Source organism: Bradysia coprophila (genome assembly GCF_014529535.1).
Source record: "Bradysia coprophila strain Holo2 chromosome X unlocalized genomic scaffold, BU_Bcop_v1 contig_26, whole genome shotgun sequence".
Classification (NCBI taxonomy): Eukaryota; Metazoa; Arthropoda; class Insecta; order Diptera; family Sciaridae; genus Bradysia; species Bradysia coprophila.
The window spans coordinates 2,202,173-2,214,672 of record NW_023503313.1 but is presented as its reverse complement, the minus strand read 5'-3'; the positions used below and the strand labels follow the sequence as shown (position 1 = coordinate 2,214,672).

Sequence of the window (12,500 nt, the reverse complement as noted above, 5' to 3'; positions counted from 1 at the left end):
TTAAAAAGTTTTCGGTCTTGTTTGTGGCTATGAAAACAATTTGTTTCTTCGATTTTTTTGATTTATTACGCTACACGAAACGAACGAAAAACGAGAGTCAGTTGATTGGAATGAACGATGGAAGTGTTCCTAATTTTTTCCGTTTAGCGAACGATTTCGAATCATCGTTTGTTAGGCAGTCGTCCACGCTGTCCATTTCTTGGCTTTTTTCGATCGAATCAGTTGAGCCCGGGGTAGTCGTGCCATTTTTAGATTTCGGATTGTCATTTGGCCTGCGATTTTTGTTAATGAAATATCGAATATTACTCTCTGCACTGGTCGAAGTCGAAGCGGATGATGATGATGATGAAGAAGAAGAGGCTACTGATCTGCTTGGCTCTGTCACATATGAAGTAGGAGCGGTTCGTTGCCGGACTGCAACCGGTTTGCTTATTTTATTTCTATGCACATACGGACATCGTGCAACTGTACAGCCATTTTTGCTTTCGAAGTTTGGACACAGAAATTCATGCCGAAGATTGCACTGAAATCAATTTCGTTTTTATTCGGTCATTGCAACCACAGGCAGTGGCATCCAAGGTTACCTTGTCAGCTTTCGGGCAGTACCCTCTGAGGAAGTCATGGCAGATGGCAGTTTTGTCGTTCACTTTCTTGTGTAAATACGGACAGTCACTCTTAGCACATTCTCCCAATAAAAAGAATTTGCAGGTCGGCATCTTTGACAACGACGTATCGTGTGAAAGAAGGCAATTTTCATTCGTACATGCACCTTTCAGGAACCTATTACCGATATTTATTCTGTAAATTCTTTCACTTATTTGGATTGACTCACAGTGGTACACTTACTTTTGACAAATAGCCACTTGATTACGATCATGCACTTTCGAACAGCGACCCCTCTGCAATGCCAAACATTTTCCCAACTTTCGATAGATTTGGCAGGTGACATTACTTTTGACCAAATTCTTGGACAACAAATTGATACTTTTCTGCTTGGCAACATTTAGATGGAGTCTTGTATTGTGTGAGTTTGTCGGTTCGTACGTGTTATTCGCTTTGGCAATGTATGTCAGTCCACCGAGGTAAATTCGTTTTTTGGTGATGGCATTTTGATTGGTCGAAACTCGTACAAGTTTCTTGCCACTGGGATCCAATAGAAACTTTTCGCCACGCACATACAGCGAACAGGAATTGGTGCTGCTAGATTGGCGAGTCAGTTGTCGTGATTTATTGTCCATGGATGTGGACGGCTGCTTTCGTAATTTTGTGCTCGATGATTTGTACAAAACACCGTTGATGTTCAGCAGATTGTATTCGCCTGGTTTCGAAGATACAGCAGGATTTCCACTGGAAAAATGTGTTGGTTTAAATGCTACTTTATGTTAAGATTGAATAGGATGGGATACAAATTGACAGAATATAATGCGAATGAATCCTACTGAGTAACATTGTATGTGGACATGCTTGATTGCTACTTGTTGCTATTTATAGCACCACAATTTGATTGGACAGTAGACATGAACGGTCTTCACTGAAAGAGGGATAATCTTGGATTCGAGCCATCCTACATCTCTGGTGGAAATATGAAATATTGAAATCAAAATCGTCTCAAAATCTTCAAAGACACAGAAAGGTCTGCCAACACAACTGTCTTAATTCCCACACATATTTTAATATAAGATCCGTTGGCAATTTGAGGATCAATCTATGGGATTAACTAAATATCACTCAATCAAGTCAACTAGCAATTTAGATAGTTATCAATGTACTAAAACTCCTAACGAACATTCGTTGCCTGTCCTTGCAATGAGAAATCCAAATAACACTATACTTACATACGACACAGCTTATAATCGGTGACGATGACTTTGGTAGGTGTAATACATTCATTGAAATATTTAATCCTTTTCGCCGTTCGCTCCTTGGCTGGTCTCGTGCGCGTTCGGTCAATTTTGTAAATGTTCAAGGATTTGTTGATAATTTTGTATTTCGTTCGTATGTTGGCCGCGTCGCCAGCACTACTATCGTGTACTCGAACATCCTGATTTGATTGTATGCTCGATCCTTGGTTCGGTCGGACCAGTTTCCGTTTACCGATTTTAATCAGATTCGTTGGCCCAACACTGGTGGATACATTTGTTGCAGGCAATATCGGCTGACGCACCAAATTTCGACTTGTCTGCCTGATGATCTTTGCTTGGGGTGATGCAACCTTGTCCGATGGCTGTTCAATCGGATTGTTGTTGCTGCTTAAATTACTTATAAATTTTGGATTGATGAATATGTTGTTGGATGTCGTCGTTGGTTTTAAACTGTTTAAGAAATTCGGATTTATGTGCGCTTTAAATTTGGGATTAATAAATATTGTCGAACTATTTTTGATTTGTTTCGACTGATCCATGCTTGTTCCTTGAGTCGTAAATTGCGTACAATTGTTTCAATTGATGTCTGCCAAAATATACCCGTGATTCGTGATTAGAGACGTTCCTCGTTTTCAAACTTAAGTTAAATTGTCTCGGCAAGAGTTCAATTTATCCATTTTAAAACGATTAAAAAACTATTTTCGTCGGGTACAAAAAGCAAAAACAATAGTCCCAAAAGTCAGATCAGCTGACGAAGTACATTTAATAAGTTCACATGAGTTAACACTTTCGTGGCGCGCAATATTTCAAAATTTTGTTAGAGATATGGGTTTCTTCACTTTATTTCTCAAAAAAATGAAAAACAAAACTCAAAACGAAAATATTTTCTTGTAATACTTGGACCTGTGCATTTTATTGGAAAGCTCTGAGCCTGCTTGAATAAAATTAAATTACGAGGAATCTTCACTCGGCAAAACTATTATGTTTTTATGATAATTTTGCACTCGCATCTTTTTCTTTTTTTGGTAAAGGCAAAAACATCGTTTGGTGTTGAAATGTGTTAGCTTTGAGTAAAGAATAGAATTGTTTGTGGTGCTGAAACCTAAGTCCGAGAAAACTCAAAATCTGTGGCAATTTCCGTGAACTATTGAGTTTTCTCTGAATTACTGGACTTTACGGTTGACAAAAACGAAATAAAGAAAAGTGTTTTTGTTTTTCGCTTCGCCAGCTACTCTCAATTAAATATCGCTAATATTGCTAATATTGCATCGGGTTTAAATAAATTCCATTCAACCACCTCTTCAGGGTTGTGCTTCTTCAATAGAGGTTCGTTCAATCAAGTTCAGCAATCAGCATTTACAACTCCCTGTGCAGAGCTAAATTCAACTTTTGATTGGCGTAATAGTTGAAATTGACGGATTTTTATATTTTCTTTTTTAGACCCGTACGAAGTACTGGGGTCTTATAGGTTTACGCATACGTTTGTAACACGTCGAATTGGACTCCCTGAGTAAGGGGAAACCTATTGTGGTTGTCTAGAGATGCCAAATCCGCGAAAAAAAAAAATGTCCGTCTGTCCGTCTGTCCGTCTGTCTGTCTGCACGATAACTTGAGTAAAACGCATCCGATTTTGAAAATTCTTTTTTTTCCCGTTTGGTAATGTCAAAAGACAGGCTAAGTTCGAAGATGAGTGATTTTGGATCGACCCCTCCCGTGCTTTACGGTTTTTCGAAGATATCTCCGGACATTTAAACGTTAAACTTGTAAGTGATACGTCAAATAAAAGGTATTTACAATACCGATCGACAAAAAAAAAGTTTATGGAAATCGGATGACCGACTCGTGAGTTAGACCCCTTGGTGTGGAACAGGCACAGGGCGGCAAGCAGTTTTTGCTTGTAGGTCGGCCACATTTGAACATATTTCGTCTGTTTTAGCTTTATTAGATAGGTATTGACCGTACCAATCACGGAAATTTTTTTATGAAATTATGTTCTCCGGAGCGTGAGCTAGGTCTCTTGGAGTGAGCTCTTATCTGGCTACTCGGAAGTACAGTGAACGTGGTGTATTTTGACAATATCTCGAGTAAATTTTGACCGAATTTCATGAATTTTTTTTTGTTTGAAAGGTATTAACGAATGTAAAGCGTCGGTACTATTTCCGGCCATATTGGATTTTAGTAAAATAGAAATATCTTGGGAAAAATGATACTTAGAGAGTTTCTGTTAACATGGAAATAATTTGTTATGTGTGTGGGGTTTCAGGGATTCCATATACGGACATCTATATATACCTATATACAGCTATATTGAGCTATATACAGGCATATAGAGCTATATAATAGCATATATTTATCTGTGAAATGTTTATTTATAGTGAAATATAGTTAAATATAGCGGTATATAGCTGTTTAAATAGGAATTTATGAAATTTGTCTTCGTACGGGGCTGTCTATATTGCCTCCGGCAATTTAGTTGTATATGATAACAAGGCAAAGAGTGGATAATGTAAGTGATTTAAAAGGGAGAATAGTTTTTCAGCAGAGAAGAAAATGAAGTAAGAGAAATGAAGAGTTTCACATTAAAGGCTTTTGATACGAATAGGTGTTTCGTACGGGTCGGCGTTAGCTATGTTTTTAGTGAGATTTTGTATCTCTCTACCGCCTAATAGTAAATTTTTGAAGATGTAGGATGCCGTTTTTTTCCTATCTCTATTAGCCCTCATCCATAATGCAAATTTTAAAATATAATCGAAAGTTGACTATTTATTTGTATAATTAATCCACCTTCTCGGAGTTACCATTTCACAACTCTGGTGATACTTCTTTCGTCTCAACACCAAATGCATATCTGACTGGTCCATCATTATTTGTTGAAAATTGATGTGCTGTTGAATTGAGTTTAAATAAGTAGTTCCTTGGCAAAGGAGTTTCGAGCTAAAGTTGGATGTTGTTTTAAAGTTGTTGTATGAATATACTATTACGGCAACGAGTGTTGTAGAAGAATGTATTTCGAACTTCTTATTTAACATACACTCATTCGGTCTTCCGACCGTAACCAGACTTAAAGTTTTTGGAGTACTACGTGACATTTTAGAAATTTACCTTTTATTTAAGAACGTAAGATCCTGCTGTCAAGGCTTTTCTGTTTTAGTAACTAGCGAGAATATTTTCTTTATACAGTCACTGAAGATTTAACGACCGTTGACCTATTTTTTGTCTTGTGTACACTGACAAAAACAGTTTGAAATCTTACCTGATAACTTTGTTTCCAGGTAACTTACAGTCGCTTCCATAGCTCTAGCGAGTCATACAAAAGAAACATTTGAGACGGATGATGTAGATTAACTGGTGACAAAGCTACCCGTTACATGTGAGATTTTCAACTCTTTTTTGTCAGTGTGGCTCATCTGGTTAAACGCTGTAATTCTTTATTCAGTCAAAAATACGCAAAAATTGTAAGCATTGAACAAAAATTTGACCCAAATAATTTTAGAAAGTTTACCAAAAAAAGCGAGGGGTGACGCACTTCCATTTAATCCATTCAATAAAAAAAAAACATTTTAGTTTTACCAAAATAATTGGGCCACCTAAAGAAAATTGTAAACTAATTACGAAAATTAGATTTGCACGATCCTTAGGGCATTTAAGTATTCGTGAGATATAAAAAAACATTTTTTGTTAAAAATGGTATTAAATTTATTTAATCCACTTTACACCAAAAACTTCTAAAAGTAGAATTTTACACAATTTAACGTTGTAGTGTGAGTTGTGTAGTACGTGGCTCGATCAAAATCAACCATCAGGAAGGCGATTTCGTTACTGCAGAATAATGTTATGGCCTTGAAGTTGACAAAAAGAAAATAAATGAAACAAATCGGCTCAAAATGATAGCTTCTAGTACGATACTTTATTCATATGATTTTTTTTCTTTCCTTTTGTAATAATTGATCAATATTAGAACCGAAACAATAAAGTAAAATATATAATGTATATAATACAATAGACAATTTTTTTTCTTCTTTTTTTTCTTCAAAATGTGATTTTGTGTATTTATACTTGTTTTTTAGGTTTTCATTTTTTTTATAATTAATAATATAGAATTAATTACAATGATAAAACATATGTTTTGAGAACCTAAAACAAAATAAAAATAAAAAATAATTTTCCTACTAAAAATATATGTTTTTTTTGTGTTTTTTTTTCTTCTTCCATTTTTCTTTTTTTTATTTATTTATTTACATGTTGTTAGATATTCTGTTATATCATTTATTTTTTCTTCATTTTTCTTTTCTTTTCTGTGTGTTGTTTCAATTATAATCGAAAATGAAGGTATAGTGTGGTTTAGCTACGAACAAAAAATACAAATTAAACAAAAAATAAAACTTAAAACATTTTCCATTTCTTTTTCACCAGACGTTTTTTATTATTGCGATCAACCAAATTAAACTAAACCAAAAAAAAACTTTCAAAAAATTAAAATTTTATTTTTCAAAATTTATTTTTTTTCGATTTTTTTAATTATTTTTTTTTCAAATTACAATCAATTATTAAAAGTTAATTAATATTTTTTACATTTTAATGCAAATTTACCACTAAACAATTTGCTTGCGTCAAACTTTCATTCTGTGTGTGTGTGTGCAATTTAATTAAGTTTTCTATTAAACATTTTTTCGCGGCTCAATTAATTGGTTTTTTGATTAATTTTATAGATTTCGTTTTTGTTAAATTGTCGAATCAAAAGGCCCGTGTCGATTGGTGCCGATAAAATTAAACAAGATGCCCCCAACAAAATGAAATCACTTTAAAATCGAAAAATAAAAAGTTTCCTTTTTTCTCACGTTTTCACTTTTCGTTATTTTGTTCTTCTGCTGTGTGTCGTTATGCGGTTGTTTTCTGTTTAAAATTATGTTCATAAGCAAATTGTTTATTCGTTATTTGGTCTTTAATCAAAACTATTCTATCAAAAAACATTTTTTATTGAACTTTTTTTTTAAGCCAAAGAATTTGATAAAGTATTGATTAACTGACAGGATTTCAATGTATTTTACATGCGACATGCGTCGATAACCGTTCTTTTCATAAGTCAAGCAATTTCGACGCCATCAGCATGGAAAGTCCTTTACATAACTCGGGTTAAAAACGAAAAGTCACACGTTATTGCGTATGTTTACTGACCATGAGTTTATCTGTGTGTTTATTGACCTCGGCAACGCCTCGGATAATGATATCACATCAAAACTGGACCTGTCAACCTTTTTATCGCTAGTTATGTAAATGACTATTTTTCGCTCTCGTACGTTTTCATTGAAATGTTTTACCGCGAAACCAACAAAACTGTTTGTCTACCGGTTTTTTTTTAATTATTTTATTCTTCTTTTTACAGACAAGACAAGATAAAAATTTTTAGTATCTTGATCTTTGATAATATAATGTGAAAGCAGTTTTTCTCTTTGTTTTTTTTTTTAATAATATATATTGCAACACGTTATCATAGATATATAATGTCCAGGCAGACGAACAAAAATTAAAAACAAAAACGAAAATGATTTTTTTTTTGTCAAAAAATTGAATTTTTTTGTAGTTTTTTTCTTTTATTTTAATTTAGTCTTTTTACTCCTCTATTTTTTGTTATTAATTTAAAATGTGAAATTGCAATTAAAGAAGAGACAAGAAAACATCACTCACACACTAAGCGCTAATTAATCAGTTCAAAAACATCAAGTTTTTCTTTTCATTACAAATATATTTTTTTCTTTTTTTTTTCATCATTTTTCCTTTTATTCTACAAATTTTTTTTTCAATTTTTTTTCTTTACCTTTTGGAGTTTAAAATTTGCCCTTTGCGTTTCTTTTGTATGGGAACGAAATTAGAACAAATAAACGAAACGAGAAGAAAAATGTCGAACAAATGTTATATTGGAAACAAAACGAGGAAAAGACAAACAAAAATGTTTTTCAAATCAAATTGCACGACAACAAAGTACTGACCGAAAAAAAAAACCAAAATAAACAGAAAAACCAATAAAATTCGATATTTGCTTCCCTTTTTTACACAATGGAACCAACAAACAGTTTTACGAAAGAACTGACAATCTAAATCCCGTCCACTCTTTTAATAACTCTTTTGCAAGAGGTCCAACCATCTAACCACCTTTTGCGTAAAGCTATTTGGCTTCAGATAATGCATTTCCCCAGCATTCTTTCAAATGTCATTAAATAGGGAAAAGAAAATTAACAAAAAAAAAAAGAAAACCTTTTCGATGTGTCAAAAGATGTAGTCACAACGGCGGTTTCACTTCTAAAACAAAGACGAAAGATGTGTGCTCCCATTTGCACCATACAACATAAAAATAAAACAACGGAACGTTGAGGCAGTGGCCTGAATTTAATGTGTTGCCTGCACATATAAAGTGAATTGTATGTCGGATTCCAATCATTCGGCGCAACAGAAGCAATTATTTTAAGTTTTTGTCGCTTTCCTTTGTTTTGTTTTTTTCTCATTAAATTAATCACGCGGATTGGCACAGCAAAGTTGATATTTATATTAAAACGTGCTGCATACGGAAAGTGCGACTGGACAACACATATCAATTGTAGTCACGGGTTAATTGGGAAGAGCTAATGACATTGACTAAATTGATTTTTCTTTATTTCAATATTAAATGTAAGCCCGCCTTAAGTCTACATTTTTATTTTTTGGTTTCCAATGTTACCCTGAGTTGAGATGTGAATCAATTTTATGATAATATTGGTTATTATTTTCGTCACTTACCACCTTTTGTTGAAAGACATCATTTTCGTCATTTGTTTTCACACAATTTCTACAGACATTGAAGCAACTTCTGTAATAACCGATTGTGTCACAGTGTTCAAAAAGCCGATTTTTGAGACGAATCTTACTTTCACACTCATATTATATCGTAGCACCGTCAAGTCTTTCAATACTTCAAACAAACAATAAATGACATAATCGTTATCTGCATAACGAAAAATGTCTTGGTAAGAATTTACATTTCAGCTTTTTTTTGCACTTAAAGACTAAAATCAATTTAGAATAACAAACAAAACCAAAATAAAAAAAATTAGGTGCTGGCTAACCAGAAACCAGAAAGTCATGCAAAATCTAAATTTAGTCTTGCTGCTCTATTATCAAAAAAAACATTTAATAATTTCCTTTTGGTTTATACAGTATGCTGCTGGGACCTTGCTAAAAACGTTTTTTTTAATGTGTGTACACAATAGAAGCAATCTTAGAACTTATCAAATAGATATGGGATATCAAGCCAGCTACCCAGTTTTGTATAATAGAAAACATTTTCGATAAAAATTATTTTGTTTTTTCTTCTTCAATTTTATTTCTTTTGTATTTTCTACGGCTAAACATACGAGCATGATGATCATCACACAGTTTTTTTTTTTCAACAAAAACACCAGTACAAAAAAAAAGAAAATGAAAACTAATTCACATTGTGAACAAAAAAGAAAGAACGCAACTAACATTATAAAAATTGGCAGATGGTCAGCTATTTGCATAAATTAAAAAAAAAATCATTTAAAATTAAAACAAAGATGAAACTAGGAAAAACAAATTGTATTCATAAGTCAAACTCATATCTACCCATAGGCTCACTAAAGCAAAATAAAAACGGAACATAAAACGAAAAGAGAGAAAAATGTGAACAATTTTCGTTTTATTTCGTTTGGTTTTTTCACGATTTTTTTAAAAATCCTTTTTGTAGCTAAATAACGCAAATATTTTTTGTTTCTTTTTATTTAAATTTATTTCTGGTTAAATAACGTAAAAATAAAACGCAGAAAAAAAACCGTTTTTATGTCGAAGATCAAACAACATTTAATTTTATCTTTAAAGCATTAAAATCTATAAAACAGAAGCAAGAAATTATATCTTATTCTGACCAAAACAAAAACAAAAATTATAATATTACCCTCCATTTACCACCACCGCGGACTCATTTTTCGATTAAAATTACATTTTCATTTTCGTTTGCTAATTTTAAACAACGTGATAACGAACTATATCGGGTTGCGTGTGTTTTTCTTCTTTTTTTAAATGTTAGGATCGCATATTTGTTGTGTAGTGCATCCAACTGGTAAATTTGTTTTTAATTTACCGGAAAACGTTAGATTTTACGGTAAATTTCAAACAAAATTTTCTACCTATTGGATTTACTATTTTTGTGCACTTTGCTCGTGTTATAACATTTCGATTGTTCTTTACTTCGTTTTCCATTTCTTCTATGAACTGTTTGAGATTGACCGTTGAGACGAAATCGGAAATAACAAGAAAAACTAATAATTCTAGATTGACATTATAATCATCGGGTGGCAGTTTTTGAGTAGCGCCGATTAGATTCAGCATTAACATTTTCGTCAAAGTCACAAGCACTGATTTTTTTCGACAAAACATGCTCCTGCGATTCGACTTCGTTACAATTTTTTGGATTTTACGGATTTAAAATTTTCTACTGGTGAATCACATTGCGATTGATTCATGGGAATGATCGTTCTATATCAATTAATGATTTACAATAATGACACATTGTTTTACGTCCTTTCTAAATTGAGTCTTAGCTGCTAGCAACTATCATTCCATTAAACATTTTATTTTCATTTTATCACAGCGTTATTAGAAAAATAATAGCAATGTATCGTCTGTCAGTTCCCATTGAGCCGTCAGTCATGATTTTGTTTTTGATCGAACTAGACACGTTTATCACTTCAAACGTGGTTGCACCGAAGAGCCGATGAAGGCAATCAAAGCCTATCGGGAAGCAATTAATGATCTGTCAACCTTGACGCTTTCCGAAGATTTTTTTTTTTTGCTAGCCACATTTATCAGCCTTGTGTGTATTTACACGAATAGGTAATCCATGAACGAAATATATTGCTACCATCCACTGAATGATTTTGGTTTAAGAACAAACAAAAAATATTGCGTCACATAGGTGCAGGTGAATCAGGTGAATGTTCACGTACAACATAATAACACAAGTTGAGTAACAAAACTAATTTAATTTTTCTGCTATCATTACGCTCAACAATGATTTTCATTGTTGGTTTTTATTGACGGTTTCGTTGTACACAGAAATTGACTCAGAAAATAAAAATATTTTTTTTAAAAATAAGTCTTCGTAGAAGCACAATAATATTAATGTGTCTCGTCTGGTGTCAGGCCATCGATAATATCTTTCGATAAAAAGTTTTTTTTTTGTTTTTTTTTTTCTTCTAGTTAGTTGTGTCATATCACAATATTGTTAGTCTAAAAAGGTTAAATGGCCCGAATTACTTCATTCCATATTTATAGGCTCCATATCTTTTGGTTGTTACGGTTATTACTTTCGTAATCCACAAAAACATTTGTAAAAATTCGTATTAACCGTTAGCGATTTCTTCAATGTCTACATTAGGAAAAGTGGTGGTTTACAAAAATGATTTGAAAATAAAAGTCTGGGTGACAGAAAAAATATTTGTCCGGAGTTTTAAAAATAAATTGCATTTTTAGCAGGACAATGTTTTCGCAATGAATGGGAAAGAATTCGATTATGGTTTTTCTTCCATCTGGAAAATTATTCGGCCGGAGAAAACAAATCTAAAACAAATTCCTATCCGAAGCAATGTCATCCCTCTCCATTATTGAAATTCAATCGGAATTTATTTTATTTGTGAAATAAAAAAAAAATCGGTTTGTGGTTGAAATGAAAATTATTTTAAAAAAAAAAAACGAAAAAGAAAAATTTCTCAAATCATTTCCAAGTGTCCCAGTCTTTTTTCTCGCTTTTAAATCGAAATGTTTCTATTGTCATTATTTTCAAAGAAACTTGATCACAAAAACGTAAGATTTTACCAGTGTCAGTGTAAAAGACGAAAAGCAGCGAAACAAAATGCACATTTCACTTGTTGGTTTTCTTCCTTTCTTTTTTTTCGATAATACAATAAGAATAAGATTCAAATGGTGGATTTTAAATTCAATATATTTATTGGTCAACTAAAAGAACAAAAGAAAAGAAAAATTTCAAATTTCAAATTTTTTTTGTTAATTTTTTTGTCAAAAAAATTAATGTCAAATATAAATGGGGGTGGTGTGGTTTCGATAATTAATTATTTTTATACAAAGCAGTTTTTTCCGGATAATTAAACAGGGATCTTTACCTATCGCTCGCATTTTTGTTTACGTTTAATTTAAAAAAGAAAAACAAGAAAAGAAAAAAATATTCTAATGAAATTATCAACTAAATTTAATTAATTAAAAAACGAAAATTTAACGGTAAATGGATGATAAATTTTGAATTAGAAATTTCAATTTACTTTTTCAAATATTTTTTTTTGTTTACTTCAAATTTTCATTTCATGTTTCCTTTCTCTTCATTTTTTTTATCTTTTTTTTGTTTGTTTTTGTTTAATTATAACTTCTTCTTTTTTTATGTAATTAGGAGTTTAATTATTATTAATAAACTGATGGCACAAGAGTTCAAATTTTTTGAATTTTTTCACCCACAACGACGGGATTATTGCGTCTAATTTCCTGGGCTCCATGTTCTCGATAATCAAATGTGCAATCGTGTTTATCACTGTATCTATGTACTGCACAAAAAAGGCCAGCGCATCGGCATTCAAAACC

General features: G+C 32.3%; 2 protein-coding genes across 8 annotated transcripts in view; both read right to left on the bottom strand.

Moving 5' to 3' along the window:
• Positions 1-43: 43 nt before the first annotated feature.
• On the bottom strand, positions 44-2,620 carry LOC119069207 (zinc finger CCCH domain-containing protein 3). Its single transcript, XM_037173179.1, has 4 exons — positions 1,836-2,620; positions 847-1,347; positions 585-780; positions 44-523 (listed from the first exon to the last, which is right to left on the bottom strand). The coding sequence occupies exons 1-4, from the start codon at positions 2,399-2,401 to the stop codon at positions 98-100; spliced, it is 1,689 nt and encodes a 562-aa protein (XP_037029074.1). The 5' UTR covers positions 2,402-2,620; the 3' UTR covers positions 44-97.
• A 4,138-nt stretch (positions 2,621-6,758) lies between these two features.
• The window catches only part of LOC119069282 (AN1-type zinc finger protein 5), a 36,522-nt gene continuing 30,780 nt past the window's right edge, over positions 6,759-12,500 (bottom strand). For all 7 annotated transcript variants that reach the window (XM_037173345.1, XM_037173344.1, XM_037173348.1 and 4 more), the window contains one exon: positions 6,759-12,499. In XM_037173345.1, the coding sequence (XP_037029240.1) occupies positions 12,351-12,499 (149 nt within the window). In that variant the 3' untranslated portion in view covers positions 6,759-12,350. The remainder of the gene's footprint in view (position 12,500) is intronic.

Excerpts from the sequence above, each read along its gene's own strand:
- LOC119069207 (XM_037173179.1), bottom strand. The coding sequence starts at position 2,401 with ATGGATCAGTCGAAACAAATCAAAAATAGTTCGACAATATTTATTAAT. Across the intron at positions 781-846 it reads CAAGTGGCTATTTGTCAAAA|GTTCCTGAAAGGTGCATGTA; the intron begins GTAAGTGTACCA and ends TATCGGTAATAG. Across the intron at positions 524-584 it reads ACTGCCCGAAAGCTGACAAG|TGCAATCTTCGGCATGAATT; the intron begins GTAACCTTGGAT and ends AATTGATTTCAG.